This window comes from Marmota flaviventris, chromosome 12, assembly GCF_047511675.1.
Source record: "Marmota flaviventris isolate mMarFla1 chromosome 12, mMarFla1.hap1, whole genome shotgun sequence".
Taxonomy (NCBI): Eukaryota; Metazoa; Chordata; class Mammalia; order Rodentia; family Sciuridae; genus Marmota; species Marmota flaviventris.
The window spans coordinates 46,923,987-46,942,034 of NC_092509.1; the positions used below are offsets into that span (position 1 = coordinate 46,923,987).

The 18,048-nt window shown below is 36.7% G+C and overlaps 1 protein-coding gene across 1 annotated transcript in view; it reads left to right on the plus strand.

Moving 5' to 3' along the window:
- Positions 1-226: 226 nt before the first annotated feature.
- Positions 227-18,048, plus strand: part of Odad2 (outer dynein arm docking complex subunit 2) — a 162,031-nt gene continuing 144,209 nt past the window's right edge. Inside the window, exons 1-6 of the mRNA XM_027928670.2 lie at positions 227-450; positions 6,407-6,564; positions 11,179-11,371; positions 11,824-11,930; positions 12,122-12,258; positions 15,125-15,241. Coding sequence (XP_027784471.2) covers positions 227-450; positions 6,407-6,564; positions 11,179-11,371; positions 11,824-11,930; positions 12,122-12,258; positions 15,125-15,241 — 936 coding nt within the window. The remainder of the gene's footprint in view (positions 451-6,406; positions 6,565-11,178; positions 11,372-11,823; positions 11,931-12,121; positions 12,259-15,124; positions 15,242-18,048) is intronic.

Here is an 18,048-nt window from a genome sequence, read left to right on the forward strand (position 1 = left end):
GTTTATTTATTTATTTTATTATTTACTGTAAACCTATTTTATTGAATTGAAGAGTAATTAGATAATTAAAAACGGAGCCTCTCAGATGAAGAGACAGAATGAGGGTTGGGTTACACTGGTTTAAAATCTTGGAAAATGTTCCAGGGGAAAGGTGGATGCTGTTGCCTGCTCTAACTCTTTCTACTCCGATAAAGTGTGAGCTCAGATCCCAGTGTGAGCTGTTCCCATGGGCGTGGCACTCACAAGATCTGCACAATGGACTGCTGCGGGTTATGGCACTGGAACCCTGGAGATTACCCCCCTGAACGAGGAGATATTGAGAGAAATTATTGTGTTTGTGGAGCACTTTACTCATAAATATCCCCAAGAGGCGAAATTTGTTTTTGTAGAACCACTTGAATGGAATACAGATTTGAAGCCCTCAGCATTTCAATCAGGTTATTTTTTCAGGTAAGCCATTTCATTACTTCTAGAATTTAATATCATCATTGTCTCTATTTTTATTGACTGATTGTGGGTTTTGCACAAGTCATGTTCCCTCTTCGAATCTGAGAAATCCTCTAAACAAGGGATTGTAAACTGAAGGCACTCAGATGAAATTTGAGGATATCTCAGTTGGCCAATGTAGTGTTTATGTATTTTTCAAATTCAAATCTCATTTTCTTTTGATAGAGGACACATTCTCCAGGTCACCATTCCCAGCATTCACTGCTGCCTCTTGCTTGGCCTGTTCATCTATCCAAATTATCTGTCAGATGTCAGTCACTGGTTTTGTGACTTCTGATATAGACAAAGTCTCTTCTAGTATTTAAATCTCATTTCATGTAGTGATGGGGAGAATGGTGAATTTTGCTCAATATAAGAATGAGACATCATAATTAGTGCTATTCTCAAATGAGATCCTTTTGAATATTGGATTTAAAAAAAAATCCTACCACCAGCTTGAACAAGTGGTAACAATTCATCTTTTTTTATCATAAATAAATAAATAAATAAGCATACATACATACATATACATATGTACAAGTACACATATACACATTTGGATTGTATAATAAGTAAGCAAGCAAATGGATAGTTACTTTAGCAAGGATGCAGCCCCAGTTTATTGTGTTCTCTTGTCTACTTCCTTGGCCACTTTTGGTTTTGCAAATACACTTTTCAAATCTGACCTTTTCAAAAACAGTCCCCTAGCTGGCCAGAGGTTCCTTTCAAAAACAGTCCCCTGCTTTTCCTCCTCCTTCCCTTTGGGATTATATTTGTGACAATAAGGTCAGAAATTCGTTTTTAGAACTTAAAACACATTCTTGAACTGCATTTAAGAGCTCTTTAGTTCTTATATTGGTCTTCCTTCTCTGAACAAAGAACCAAGAACAAAGTTATTGGTGTATTTTATGTCTGACTCTGCCAAGGGTCACTTTTTCCCAAAGCACTGGTCATTACCTGAGGCTTCATTGATCCCAACTAAGTTTAGTGTTTTTTCTTACTTTGAAGGATGAACTCACCTACAGAACCGATTAAAAACACATTAACTACTTTGTACAAAGATGACTTTAAAGCAGATGACAGAAAAGAATATCAAGATTGTCACTGTATTTGGCTTCTACACTCATTCTGTGTTCCAAGTACACACACAACCACAGCTGCCTACTAATTTTGTGGATGTAACACACTCCTCAAATGTGTCACTTTTTTTCCTTCTCTATCCTTGCCCAAGTTCTTTTTGCTTTATTTTGTAATTGTATCTCTGCATAATCTTTATGTACAATACTCCATCCTAAGCAAGGTGTTTTGATACCATGTATGTTTTGAAACAACTGCTCCCTGATTGTCTTACTTCTGTCAGATTTACTATGCAGCTTTTTCTTCGTGTAATTTTTCTAGCCATTGCTTTAATTTTTGACCTTGATTTATGATATCTTTGATGTTGATGATGAAAGAAGTTTGGTACTTGTTTATTGTATTGGAAGGAATACATGTTTGTGTGATTCTGATGAAAACCTGATAAGTACTGCTTGCTTCGAAGAATGCAAAGGATAGAGCTGAGGTTTTGGTGATAACCAAAGTACCAAATGCTTCCGCATCCAGGTCTTGACTATACCTCTTGTTCTGTGCACCAAACCCAAGGATGTTCAGCAATGTATAACCACTTGGTGTTTGTTATAAAGCAAAGGAGATAAACCAGAGATGCCCTTATGGACTAGAAGAAACCATTATTAAAATAGCCCCATCAGTAGTTCATTCTTTGCTCCTTTGGTTTACCTGAATTCATCTGGCTTAGCTTCTGACACTCAGTGCACTATTTATACATTTACTTTAAGTGGGGAAGCTGTTTTCCTTTGAGTTCTGTGTGTCTGTGCATAAGGACAAAGTCATCCTGAAAGACTTGAGTCTGGAGTCCCTTGGTTGTATTTCCACCACTTAAGAATGTCCTTGGATGTTTTTATATAAAGGAACATGTTTTTCCTTGCACATGTACTTTCTCTCAGGTCTTTTGTTCTGAGACAAATCAATTTTATCTACCCTAAGTCTGTGAAGTAGGAAAGCTACCCTTTGTGTTGGTCTCTGCAGATATTGATGGGACTGTGTTTTTATTTGTGTACTTATTTCTTATTTGATTTTGTACATCTCCAAATGCATTCTCTGTGGAAGCTAATAAAAGTTTGATCAGCCTTCTGAATTAGGTGAGTGAACGTCTGATATTTGAAACTGAACCTTTACACATATTGAAAAGGTCTTACATTTCATTGCTATCTTCTTTCCGTTTGTGGAGACTGCTATTTAATTGTATAGCCACAGCACCTTTCACATGTTGCATAATTCATCTTTTCTTCTAGAATTGTTTCCAACAAACTTGTCCTGTAGTAACATCTGTCATCATCTCTCCATGTTTAACTTGTTTTGGGAAAGTATCTTTACATTCATTTCCACAAAAATCATAGATGTCTTTTTATTCCCATTTACAATTGCTTTTTGTTCTTAGCAGGAAAAATGAGATTAATAATCTTCCTAAAACATTTCAGAATGAATCCCCAATTCATTGTCAGCTGAAGACAAATGACATCAAACAATGGTAATACCATCTATATTAGTTAGTTTTTCATTGCTGTGACCAAAATACCCAATAAGAACAATTTAGAGGAGAAAAATTTATTTTGGGGCATGGTTTCATGGTTAGCTGAGTCCATTTCTCTGAGATGGAGGTGAGCAGAACACCGGGAAGGACTTTGTAGAGGAAAACTTTTCAACTCGTGGCAGCCAGCAAAGAGAAAGAAAAAGGAGAGAGAGGGGGATGGGGAGGCATGTCAGGGACAAAATATAGTCTCCAAGGCCATAACCCCAGTGACCTACTTCCAGCCATGCCCCACTTGCCTACAGTTACCACCTAGTAATCCATTCAAATTACCAATTTATCAAATGATTAATCTGCTGATGAGATTACAGCTCTCATAATCTAATTAATTCATCTATGAACATTTCTGCATGCCTAACACATGAGCTTTTTGGGGGATACCTCAGATGCAAACCCTAGCAATCAACTGGTGGTATACAGAGCTAAGATGATTTGATTCTCTAGAATGGAGCTTGGGAAATTTATAAATTGGACAATTATTCAGAATCACTATGGGAAAAATATTATTACCTGCTCTTTCCTTTCCTTCTCTGATAGAACTATGTTTTGTGAATCATGTCTGCTCTGTTATTACAAATGTTTTACTTACCAATGTCATTCCACTGTGTCTCAGTGATAATGTATGAGTTGGGACAAAGTATATGTTAGCTGGAAATTAGATTGAGCAGGTCCTGGTCCCTGTAGTAATGCAAACTTTGGGCACAATTTATACCATTTTGGGCCTTTATTTCTGACTCAATATAATGAAGGTATGAATTACACAATCACTCAATCTACAAAAATGAGAGTTTTGAGCCCAATTCCAGTTTAAAAGTTTTTCCATCAAGACTGTGGATTGCATTAGCAACACATTCTTGAGCTTCATAAACTGTGTGCATTGTTTTTCTTTCCAAGGGCACGTTCTTCCATGTTAGCTATGGTGAAGCTGGAAGCTGAAACTTACTCTTATGCATCCCCTCTACAGCTGGTGCTTTCCCACTTCTCCTTTAAGGTACAGGCTTCATCGGGTACCAGCAGTGAAAATGCCACGTAGGCACTTCAGTCTCCAACTTCTCATCAGGAGTTTCACTGTCTCCAGTGAAGTAGTTTGACATTTTTAGTACTTGGTCATCCTCTAACTTAGCCCTCTTACCATCCATTTCCCTTGAGGGACCAGCCCTTTAAAATGACTAACCTTCAGGTACAGGGCTCCAAGAAATCTCAATCCTAAAAAGCCTTTATTCCAGAAGCTGAATTTTGTTGAAAATATACATACAACCTATCATTAGTAACTCAAGAAGCATTTCATTTATTCCACAGATAGTAATTGAGCATCTCTGTGTGTGGTTATTATTTGAGGTACTGGGGATAGAGCAGAATCTTATCTGTCACAGATAGTGCCAGACGGACAGTGTCTGTATTAGCTTCCTACTGCTGACGTAACAAATCACCACACATTTAATAGCTTACTATCTTGTCGTTCTTCAGCCCAGAAGACTAAAATGAATTCGCAGAGCTAAAATCAATGTGTTGGCCGAGCTGTGTTCCTTCCAGAAGATCAAGAAGAATTTGTCCTTTCCTTCCCCAGTTTCTTTTGGTTCTGCATCACTCTGACCTCCGTTTCCATTGTCATTTCACCTCTGACTCTGACCCTCCTGTTCTCCTTTTATAAGGACACTTGGGATCACATCTATCTCAGATCATCCAGAATTGTCTTCTCATCTCAAGAACCTTAACTCGATCCATCTGCAAAGTCCCTTTTTCTATGTAAGGGAACGAATCCACAGGTTTGGGGAATTAGGATGTGGGGCATTTTGAGGGGGTATCATTCTGCCTCCCACAGTCCCTAAGTGCTTGTTTCTATCCTAGTGAGATAGTGAGATGGTCTGGATAAGTGTCTCCCAAAGGGCCATGTGTCTTAGTCCTCAGCTTGGTGTTTTAGGAACCTGTAAGAAGTGGTAGAACTTTTTTTTTTTTTAAATACATCTGTAGTACCATTTATTTATTTATCTATGTATTTATTTAATGCGGTGCTGAGGATTGAACCCAGTGCTTCGCGCGTGCTAGGCAAGCATTCTACCGCTGAGCCACACCCCCAGCCCCAACGTGGTAGAACTTTTAAGAGATGGAGCCTGGTGGAAGGAAGCGAGGTGGTTAGGGGCATGTCCTGGAAGGGGATATGTTTCTCTTGTCCCTCTTCCTCCTTTCTCTTTGCTTCCAGTCTCCATAAGATGAGCAGATGCAGCACCATTCTGTCCCTGCCATGTATGTTGGCTTGTCACTGGCCCAAAGCAACATGGCCAAATAGTCACAAACTGGAACCTCTGAAACTCTAAGGCAAAATAAGCCTTTCTTCTTTTTAAGTTTAGTATCTGCAGTATTTTCCAGTAACAAAAAAAAAAAAAAAAAAAAACTAACAGTGTCAGTGGCAAGTAACATGGGTCTGTCAGATTCATTCTTCCTGGTGAACTAGGCACATTTCACATCTACTTATCTGCAACTTGATTATGTTAGATCAAGTCTTAACATGTGGGCAGTTTAATCACGGATATCAATGTATAATTTTAAAAAGCTAGACAATTTGATCAATGTTATAAGTGGTAGAAATCTGTAGAAATTTCATTTCCAGAAAAATGCCTTAATAATTTTTAAATGCCAACCTAAAAATTTAAAATGAAAAGAAAATTAAAATTGACAGAAAGAAATCCAGGAGACCCAATAATGTATGATCAGGAAAAGCCCATTTAGCCCATTATCCTCAGGTGAACCAAATGAGTGAGTTTAGCATGGAAAGATAATCCACAAAGAGGATATAATTTGCCTTTTTGTCATAGCTTTTTTTCTTCATAAATACAGTGTAGAGAAGAAAATTCCTAACCACTAATCACTGTGGTGTAAACAATTCATAAATAAGATAACATTAGAAATCCTCAAGCATAAATGGTTCAGTAGAACCAGTGCTTTTTAAAAAAGATGTCAGAAACCAGCATACTGTCAGAGAAACAAAAATGAAACTGTGATTAGTTTAGTTCAGTTGTGAATTCTGGAAATTGTCTTATGTTTAGTTTTCTGGATGTGTCCTGTTGCTCACTATGATTGCTGGTAAGTCTGGGGATTTAAGTGTCTGAGTGGGTATGCAAAGAAGGAAAATAGATTTGTTTCCAAACAGAGGTACTTATATTTCATGTGTATTATAATGAGACATAATAATAATCTGTCTAAATGTCTTAAATTTAACTTCTACTGACATCCAGGTAACATGAAGCTTTCATTTTTTTTCCTTTCCATCTTTAGTGATACAACAGTTGAGTCAGAAGAAGTGGATAAGAATGGACAGCCTTTGCTGTTTCTCTCTGTACCAAAAATTAAAGTCAGGAGCTTCGGGCAACTGGCATACCTGTTATTCATTGCCAAAGACACAAAGCTGAAGGAGGCACAAGCGTGTATTGAAGGTGATATTTATGCCCCCGTCTGGGATTTGAACTTTTAGAAGCATAATCTTGTGTGTGTGTGTGTGTGTGTGTGTGTGTGTGTGTGTGTTGAGGGGTGTCATTTACTAAGGTCTCTTTAAAAAGATCTACCATTTAAAAGGTGAAAAGTCAAGCTGAGGTTGTAGCTCAGTGGCAGAGCACTTGCTTAGCGTGTGTGAGGTACTGAATTCAATCCTCAGCACCACATAAAAATAAATAAATAAAATAAATATATCGTGTCCATCTACAACTAAAAAATTTTTTTTTTAAAGGTGAAAAGTTATGTGTGCCCCTTTATGAGAACGCCATTAATTTTTCCTTAGCTAAACTGCTATGCTCATATCAAATTTCGGCTTTAAAATAAAAGGCCTGATCCTTTACCATTAGTAGGCTTGTAGGTCTCTCATTTTTCCATGTGATTTAAACTGGAAAGACAAGTGGCCTGTAGCCTATAAGTCACATTGGAAGAGAAGACAGACTTCCAGGACCAACTTCTGAATCCACTCTCTCCCTTGACATGCTGCTATGATGGATGCTCACTTGCTCCCTTTAAATGAATGTGGGCTCTTCCTTTGGCAGAGATGGCCCTTAATACATCACATTTCCTTTTCTGAGTCTCATTCCATGTTGCACCTCACAGCCTTCTGTGAGTAGTTATATTCATTCACCTCGACAGGAAATATTTTTCTTCTTCATTAAAGATATACAATGAGTTCATTATCATCCAACCATCTAACATGCAAAAAAATGTGATTGGTTTCCTGCTGTAATTGTGTTATAAATGTTTCTTTTCAGTAGAAATGCCTAATCATAGGTGATGATGTGTTGTCTGTGTTATGCTTTTTGGGAATGATGTGACCAGTGGATCCCAACACAAGGTCCTTGAGTTCTGCCTATTTCTGTGGGAGGTGGGCAGAAAGTCCTTAAACAAACAGACAGACAAAAAAGGTGTCAGTCTCACGATAGCAGCATCTTTTATCTCACGCCTACTCTTCATTTGGGGGCTCTGTGCACATCGAAGCTGCTTTCCTAACAGGGATGAAATCTTGAATGTAAAGCTGAATTCCAATGGTAGTTGACAGGTGAGACAAAATACATGGAATGCTATATATATCTGGTTTGGCCAAATATTCTTTCCTACATTTTGTCCATTTCAGTTTAGGTGAAACCCTTAATTTCAGGTCTCAAATGCATAGTACATGGCAATTTGGTAGTCAGGTTTATGTCTTCCCTTAGAATTCACCTAGTATGAATTTTTTAATGTTTTTTAAAAACATTTTATTGGTTCTTTTTAGTTATACATAACGGTACAATCTAGTTCAACATAATTATACAAGCAGGGGATATATCTTAATTAGGACCCCATTCTTATGGATGTACACGAGGGTAAGACTTACTGTGGTGTATTCATGTATGCACATAGGAAAAATTAGGTCAGATTCATTCCACTGTCTTTCCCTTTCCTATCCCCCCTTCTTTTCTCTCCTTCCCCTTTGTATAATCTACTGAACTTCTATTCTTTCTCACTCTTCCCCTTACTGTAGATTAGCTTCCACATATCAGAGAAGACATTCAACCTTGGCTTTTGGGGATTGGCTTATTTCACTTAATATGATAGTTTCCATATCCATCCATTTACTGGCAAATTATAAAGTCATTCTTTTTAAATTTTTTTATTTGTTCTTTTTAGTTATATATGAGAGTTAGTTATATTTTGACATATTGTACATACATGGAGTATAACTTCCTATTCTTATGGTTGTAAACGATGTGGAGTTACACTGACAGTGTGTTCATATATGAACACAGGAAAGTAATGTCCAATTTATTCTACTGTCTTTCATATTCCTATTCCCCCTCCCTTCCCATCATTCCCCTTTATCTAATCCAAAGTACTTCTATTCTTCCCTCCCTCACCCTTATTGTGTTAGCATCCACATATTAGAACATTTGGCTTTTGGCTTTTTTGGGGATTGGTTTATTTCACTTAGCATGATAGTCTCCAGTTCCATTCATTTACCAGCAAATGCCATAATTTCATTCCTTAGAGCTGAGTAATATTTTATTGTATATATACATTATTTTTTCATCCATTCATCTGTTGAAGGGCACCTAGACTGACTCCATAGCTTAGCTATTGTGAATTTAGCTGCTGTAAACATTGATGTGTCCGAGTCACTATAGTGTGCTGATTTTATGTCCTTTGGGTATATACTGAGGAGTGGGGTAATTGGGTCAAATTGTGGTTCCATTCCAAGTTTCCTGAGGAATCTCCATACTGCTTTTCAGAGTTCTTGCACCAATTTTCAGCCACACCAGCAATGTACGTTTTCCCCCACATCTTTGCCAACATTTATTGTTACTTGTATTCTTGATAATCGCCTTTGTGACAAGAGTAGGATGAAACCTCAGTATAGTTTTAATTTGTGTTCCTCTAATTGCTAGAGATGTTGAACACTTTTTCATATATTTTCTCAATGATCATATTTCTTCTTCTGTAAAGCGTGTGTTCAGTTCCTTTGCCCATTTATTGATTGGGTTATTTGCCTTTTTGGTGTTAAGTGTTTTGAGTTCTTTATATATCCTGGAGATTAATACTCTGTCTGAGGTGCAGCGGGCAAAAATTTCCTCCCATTTGGTAGGCTTTCCCATTCTTCATGCTCTTATTTTCTTTGCTATAAAGAAGCTTTTTAAAAACAATGTCATCCAATTTAGAGATTTTTTATTTACTTCTTGTGTTTTAAAAATCTTATTAAGGAAGTGAGTTCCTGACCTGATATGTGGGAGTGTTGGGCCTACATTTTCTTCTAGCAGGTGCAGGGTTTCTGGTCTAATTCTTAGGTCTTTGATCCATTTTGAACTGAGTTGTGTGTAGAGTGAGAGATGGGATGAATTTCATTCTATTACATATGGATTTCCAGTTTTCCCAGCACCATTTGTTGAAGAGGCTGTCTTTTCCCCAATATGTGTTTTTAGTGCCTTTGCCTAGTATGGGGAACCATATTTATGTGAGTTTGTGTCTTCTATTCTGTACCATTGGTCTTTAGGCCTGTTTTTTTTTTTTTTTTTGTGCCAATATCGTGTTATTTTTGTTATTATAGCTCTGAAGTATAATTTAAGGTCTGGTATTGTGATGCTTCCTCTTCACTTTTCTCACCGAGGATTGCTTTGGTTATTCTGCGTCTCTTATTTTTCCAAATGAATTTTGTGACTTCTTTTTCTAGTTCTGTGAAGAATGTCATTGGAATTTTGATGGCAATTGCATTGAATCTCTGTAGTACTTTTTTTTTTTTAGTATGGCCATTTTAACAATGTGAATTCTGCCTATTTAAGAACATGGGAGGTCCTTCCATCTTCTAAGGTCTTCTTGAATTTCTTTATTTAGTGTTCAATAGTTTTCATTATAGAGATCCTCCACATCATTTTTTAGATTGATTCCCATGGTTTTTTTTTTTTTTTTGAGGCTATTGTGAATGGGATGGTTTCACAAATCTTTATGACATAACAGGTTGATGAGTCAGACTGCTGGGCAATGGCTGATTCCTTGGTCTCCTTCTCAAGGCTTCTCTTCTCCCCACCCATGCAGTCCTTTCCTCAGCATTACACCTTCAATACAATTTCTTGGTGGCATAGCCATTTCCTGTTAGAAGGTTAAGACCATCATTTCAATCAAGTCAAACTTCCTTAACTAGTCCAATTGGCATCACCCTCTAACTTGTCCCAATAAATATGAATTTTCATCTTTTTTTAAGTGCTTCATTCCAAACAAGTTTTTCACCCTTTCTCCCTCATTTCAACCACATTGGATTTTTAATTTTTTTTAGGTGTAGTTGTACACAATAGCTTTATTTTATTTATCTTTATGTGGTGCTGAGTAATGAATTCAGTGCCTCGCACGCGCTAGGCAAGTGCTCTACAGCTGAGCCATAATGCCAGCCACACCACATTGTTTTTGATATTTACCAAATTCTGTTTTCAGCATCTTTAGGTTCAAATTGCACATCTATGTCAGCCCTGTTCATGAGTTTGTATTTAAATTTTTGTACATAATATTGGTACAGATGTAAATGGCTATATTTATTTTTCTAACTCTAACATCAAAGGACATTGAGAATACAAACATTTAGAACAAGTGGAAAAGAATGACAGTGGATCTGTAGACTGAAGGGATCATGCTGTTTATAAAAAAAAAAAAAAAAAAAAAACATTTATGAACCTTGAGCACCAACACACAGACACAGCTCTATAAGTGATTCTTTTAAAGGGATTAATATTTGTATTCTGAATAAATGAATTGAATGCCTATTCTGAACAATGCTTCATCTTCAGTAAGGAGGGGATCAGAGGCAGGGGAGGAAGCCAGTTCATCTTGGTCTTTGTTCTGTTAGAAAAATAATGTACATAGATGATACTATAATACAAGCAAAACATCAAGAGGTCTAAGTTCCTAAGTATAATAGAGATGAATTCTATTTGGGTCAATCAGAGGAAGCTTAATGAAAGACATTTCAGAGGGGTTTGATGGATTTGTTAGTCTTTGTGTATTTGTACTGGAAGACAAGAGGATTATTTTTATTTACCTTTCTTTTTTGTCAGGTAACAGAGACCCAGTAGTAAAAATCTTGGGCTCCGAATTTGGGGAAATGAAAGAAGACTCCATTGCCTTAAATATCCTTAATAAAATTAAAGCAGAAGATGATTATGAAAATGAGATTAAGATGAAGATTGCCATATTGCTTAAGGAACTAGATCTGCACCTTCTCAATCATACCCTAAAATATATTTCACTGTGAGTCTTTTATCAGAGAAATCTCTAAAACTTAGTTGCAAAAGTTGCTTTCAAAGTTTTAAAGGAAAAATGCCCAAAAAAAGTATGGAAATTATTTATTTTCAAAGACTCTTAAGACAATGACAAAGTCTTAGATTATAGCACAAATACCATACAGAGTTTGTATAGTTCCAAATGTATTCATATTTATAGTATTTTCTAGTTGTATGGCATTATTAAAAATGAAATGAATATTTGAATATTTGCATATAATTAGTGTTACATCCAACACGAATCACTAATTCATTGATGTTTTGATAATGTTGTTACAAGATTAAAATGTGACTAAGTTTAACTAAAATTTTAATTACAAAAAAAGAGAGATTCCTTTTTATATAATGGAATGTGTTCATGTATTTCCTGTAGATTCTGTTTTAAAGTGCTTAAGCTAATTTTTTAAACATTTATTGCAGGCAAATAAGTCTAAATCCAGTGACTGTTAAGAAAGATATAGAGCTGCTCCAACGTTTCTCAGGAAAAGGAGAAAAAACAGTCTTGGAATTTATTAAATATACCTCAGGTTTTGTATCAGATGCATTTTACTTATTTACTTTTTCATAGTTACATTGCCAAAATGCTTTCCTTGGCTACATCAGAATCATGTATTTAAGAAAATGAAAACTTAAAACTTTTACAGTATCTTGTTGATGCCAACACATTTTATAAAACTTGAAGTGGAGCTTCTCTTAGTGACTTGATGATTGTTTTCAGATTATGAATTTTCAAATGGATGTCGAGCCCCCCCTTGGCGACAGATTCATGGGGAGATGTGTTATGTGCTGGTAAAACCCCACGATGTCGAAGCTTTGTGCATTACTTGCAGCACAGAAGGAGTGTTTTTAAATGGTGTAAGTAATTTCTTAAAAACATAATTAAAGCCAGTTGACTTAAGTTCTTCACAAGTCTTCATAAATGCTGGTTTATGTCTTGCGTTCAGTTCTGATGACCACAGAGAATAGAATTCTGTTCCATGGAAATGAAGCAAATTCCTTTGCTCTTCTTCTGCTGGGCAAATTCAGAATAGTCCCAGAATCAGCTTCATTGTTCATCATTTCAGGTCATATAAGTCAACCTTCTAAGAAACAGACTTCGAAGTGACCCATTTCACTTCATAAAACTAAAATCTCCTTAATATAATATGTACATGGATTAGTTACATGGTCACTGAAGGTAAGAAAGGGCAAATGAGGACACTGAGATAATATATAAGTAGTAACTTCAGCTTCCATCCTAAGAGCTGAAGGGACAAAGAGAAGCAGAGAGCATTATCCAAATGTAAAAGCTTAGAGGAAGTGTCCCGTAACACTGGGAACCTGGACCTCTGGAGAGAGGGCCACTTCTAGGCTGTGCTCATTCTCTCTGAGCCCAGACAATCTCCATGAAACCGGATCACAGACCTTTGGGGATTTGGTCCTCTCAGTTAGTGCTGGTACCTGATGAGCTCTGAGGAGAATCTGGAGGTGGAACAGGACATTGAAGATGAAGTCCTGGTCAGCTGATGGTGATATTTCTGAGGGGGTGTGAAGAGTCTGGTTGTGGGACTGTGGGAACAACAACTGGAAATTGGTACCAACAGTTGCTTCTAAAAGCAGTCGCCAATGCCAAGAGTAAAGAGCCATTCCCGGAATGACTCCATCAGGGACAGTGGTCACAAACAGGAAGTTGCATCTTCCTCCTTCTTCTTGCAGCTTTCAGTCTTGAGTTTCCTGTCTCCTGAATCTAACCTAACCTGGCAAAGAAGAAGTATAGCTTTGCAAAGTCCCAGTCCAAGTATCACAAAGCAGAGTCTGGGTGTGTGGCCTCTGAGCTAAGCAGCACATAGCTTTTTGAATCTTCGGTATTAGAACACTTTATTTTGGGTCTCATCCCAATTCACCGAAATAACTATAAGTGTTGTCAATCAATCTAGGGTTCTTTTGCTCAATTTGAGATAGCAATCCTCACCAAGTAAAGGAGATGTTATTGGGGCTTATGCTCAAGCCCAAGGGAGACAACACAGGAGATGGGGTTCCAGCACTGACTTTCTGAAGAGATGGCAGATAAAATTCTTACAGTGTGACTGCTGACTGTGCAGGTGCAACAGTGGTTGTGGCACCAGGTCCAGGATTTCTGTACATGTCTCACATGCTCTGTGCTCAGCATAGAGATCTGCACTCTGCATGGTAATGTGGTTAGGTGCACTGGGTCCCTCTGTGCTCCCCTGGAAGAAAGATGGCCGAGGGCTCCTTGTTGCCCTCCAGGAAGATCATATAGTGATCAAGACCCGGTCTCCTGAGCCAGTGGAGGCTGCAGGAAAGATGCTTTTCAAGCTTTGAAGGAAGCTGGTGGCTTAGATAAGGCTGTCTTGGGAAACATTATGTAAAAATCAGCTTTATATTAAAGGTGGAGAACATGTTGAGGAAATCAGACTTTTTAAATTCTGCCCCAGAAGGAGCTTAGCTTTCTTCTCTGCAACATGCCATCCTCAATATCATCAATGCAAATTTTGGACTTACAAGCAAAATTCCACAAGGAGGACCCAGATCCTCAATGAGGACCAGCTGTTATAGGGGACAGCTTGGGAGCTGTTACATCTTGGCTTGGGTTCATACCAAAATGCTGGTGCTGCTTCCATGGTTATTGCAGGTATCTCTCTCTTCAGGTGCACCTTTATTATTAGGTGCTTTTCTTTTTAGCATACACTTCATGTATTTCTGCACAGAGAAGGTAGACCCCAATTTTGCTTTTTTGGTTTGATAGTTAGGAAAAACAAAATGTCTAATTAGAAAATAATAGGCAAAAGAATGATTTTCTTTGACCTAGAGGGGAATCACGGCATTTTTGTTTCCATCAAAAGCTGTTGATCTACATACATACAATTTTATTTGATATGGAAAAATCTAAGTATTCCTCTCAGGTTTAAAAATTGAAAAGGATGATAAGAATATTCAATAGTTTAAAAAGATTAAAAACAGACAGCAGTTTTGAGTATGTATGTACATAATCTGTTATGGCAGAATAATAGGAAAGAAAAAGTAAATGGGGAAAAAAAGAGATAAGAAGGAAGAGGAACAGCAGCAGAGGAATGGACAGACAGATGGTTCCACAGAGATGGTTACCCTGGAAAATGAACCCATGGAGCCCTGTTACATGAAGAGCAAGAATAGAATATGATAAATAGAAACACAGCCTTTTCTGTAGTGACATTCTACCTTTGAGGCTTTTTATGACTTCATCAGCTAAGGTTTTTGATGTCACAGTACATTTTTCACAGTAGAGAATTATAAGGATTAGAGTTCTTACTTCTCTGCTGAATAGCAGAGTTCTCTACCTGCATTTGGAAGGTACTGAGTAGATGCTGAATGGATAGTGAATGGATGAAAGGATCATATTACGTTCAGGGAGAAGGGTTTAGTCTGTACGTTTCATGTACAGTGACTGTCACATGACTAGGCGTGGCAGTGCACACCTGTCCTCTCAGCTACTTGGAAGGCTAAAGCAGGAGGATCACTTGAGCTCAAGAGCTCAAGACCAGCCTGAGGAACACAGTGAAATTCTATCTTAAAAAAAAAAATAGAACTCCCACATGGATGAATGGATGAGAGATAGAGACAGACAGAAGGGGGGGGGGGGCGCGGGAAAGAACAAATCTGTCTCTAGGCTCAGTTGTGTTGTACTGATCAGGTTCTTTATTCCTATTGCCTTAATCACAGCACCAAATTTTTTCTCTCAAAGGGCAAAACAGATGATGAGGGGGACATTGATTATGAAAGAAAAAGTGAAGTTTATAAAGACCTTGTCACACTTTTAAAAGAAAAGTCAGCAATATTTTCAGAAAATATGTCAAAACAGGTAAGTTTTATAGTCTCTTGAACTTTTACAACTTTATATTATTTTGCTAGAGCTTTCTATGGTATAAAAAATTGGGAGAATAATATTGCCTATTTTTGGACATTGTTTTTCATTAGAGTATTTTCACAACATAACATAACTTTTATAAAAAGAATACTTTAAAAGTGTTTCTGATGGGGCTGAGGTTGTGGCTCAGTGGTAGTGCATTCACCTAGCACATGTAAGGCACTAGGTTTGATCCTCAGCACCACATAAAAATAAATAAAAGTTTTTTTTAAAAAAGTGTTTCTGATTTTTCTTTAGGCAATAAGCATAATATTACAAATTGCTTTCTAAATAGGGTTTTGTCCTCTTTCCTTTTGAATGAATGACACTAAGAACAAAAGACTTAGCCCTGGTGATGGCTCCTAGAAGCTCTGACTATATATCCTTTGTGGTCATCCCCTGATCACATCTACTTGGATTAAGGACTTATTAAGGACTACTTGGATTAAGGACACTCCCGATGAGTGTTCAGCACATGTGCACAAGAATGTGCTTCTTAGGGGAAATGCTTTTAGGCTTCCACCATTGAGTAGGATGTTAGCTATGGGTTTTTCATACATGCCCTTCATCTTGCTGAGAAATTTGTCTTCTGCTCAATTTTCCTTTTCTTGGTGCACCGCAACATTTAGTGAGCTTCCTGGGAGAAAGAAGCTCATAAACAAATGAAAATAAATTGATAGCACATTTGAAACTATCCTTCTTATTCTTTTTCAGTTGTTGTTTCTGGAATAATGGTTGAAAATCTTTTTTTAAAGCATTTTAAGGCTTTTCCCCTATTCAATCTACTTATTTTGTCTTTTCTCCTCTTCAGAAGCCTTAAAATCTTCCCTGACATTCTCTAACCTTCATGGTACAGCTTTTGGTAGTTCTTTTTTTTTTTCATAAATAGTTACATGTCCTATAGAACTGAAAAAAATATTTTCCACATTATATCTTTAATTTTTTGTCTCTAATCTCTTTTTGGAACTCTTGTTAGTTGGATATTGGGCCTCGGACTTTTCTGATCCTCTGATTTTCTTTTTTCTCATCCCACCCTACCTCAGCCGAACTTTCTGAAAACATTTTTTTTTACTTGATTTTCCAAACATTGTACATGTTTTCAGATTTTAAACTCTCTTGTTTTTTTTTTTTAATTTTAATTTTTATAGAATTTGGCACTTGTTTCATGAATTTTCTATCTTCTCCCAGTATATTGCTGACAGCTTTTTTTAAAGCTTGTTTTTTGTATTAGTTATGGTTCTACAGAGAAACAGATTCAATAGAGAAGTGTGGGAGAGAAGGAGAGGGAAGGAAAGAGAGAAAATGATAGAGAGAGGAAAGGAGAGGTATTTTAAAAATATATTGGCTTATGCAGTTGTGGGTGCCAGTAAGTCTGAAATATGTAAGGCAATCTAGCAGGCTAGAAACTAAGGTAAAGTTGACATTTGAGTCTGGAGTCATAAGTCCTTAAAGTAGCAGGTTGGAAATCAGGCAGGGTTTTTATGTAGTCTTGGGGAGAAAATTTCAGTCTTTCCCATAAAGGTCTTTACTTTATTGAATGAGACCCACTTACATTATTGAAGGTACTCTATTTTATTCAAAGTTTACTTATTTAAATGCTTACCATGTCTGAAAAAGACTTATATAGCAATATTTAAACATATTTGACCAAAACAATTACCTTAGCCATGTTGACACCTAAAATTGACCACTGACACCTAAATTAACCATTGACACCCAAAATTAACAATTATACATTGTTTGCAGCATTGTTTCACTTTCTTTCAAGTCTCTTTTTGTTAGTTTTCGTTTCTATGTTATGTCAGATATTTTTCATAGGGTCTGAATTTCTCAATTTCTCCAAAGCCAGACAGAAAAAAGCCCTATGTCTGTGGGTTGGACCACTTGGAAGCTGGACCTGATTATAAAGTGTTTGGAGAAGATAGATGTACATAGATGCTCCATTGTTTGGGGCATAAATATTTATGATTGTCATGTCTTGTTGACGTATGATTCTGTTAAGCAGTATGAAATGCTTTTTTGTTTCTGATTAATTTTGGCTTAAAATCTACTCTATCTGATAAGAGAATGGTAACCCCTGCTTATTTATGAGGTCCATATGGATGGTATGTTTTTTCCTATCCCTTTCACCTTCAGTGTGTGGTTTTCTTTGTCTGTGGGGTGAGTCTTTTTCAGACAGCTAATTGGGTCTTGTTTTTTAATCCAGTCTGCAATCTATGTCTTTTAATTGAAGAGTTTAGACCATTTACATTCAATGTTATTACTGAGAGATGAATTTATTTCCTCCAATTATGATTTATATATTTCCAGTGTTTAAACTGGATTTGATTCTCCTCTGATTGACTATTCTTCTAGTGTAATCTTCCCTGTGCTAGTTTTCAGTTTTACATTTCATTTCTTCTTCATGAAATTTTATTGAGTATGTTTTGTTGTAGTGAAGGCTTTCTAGTTATAAATTCCTTTAGCTTTTGTTTATCTGGAAAGCTTTTTATTTCACTTTCAATTTAGAAGCTGGATTTTGCTGTGTATAGTATTCTTGGTAGGCATTCATTATCTTTCAGAGCTTGGTATATATTATTTTAAGCCCTGCTCACTTTTAGGGTCTGGGTTGAAAAATTAGCTGAAATCTGAATTGGTTTACTTCTCTTGCAGATTATAAAATTTATCCTTATTCTGTATGTTTGGCATTTTTATAATAATGTGTCTTGGGTGGATCTGTTATCATTTTATATATTTGGAGTCCTATATGCCACCTGTATTTG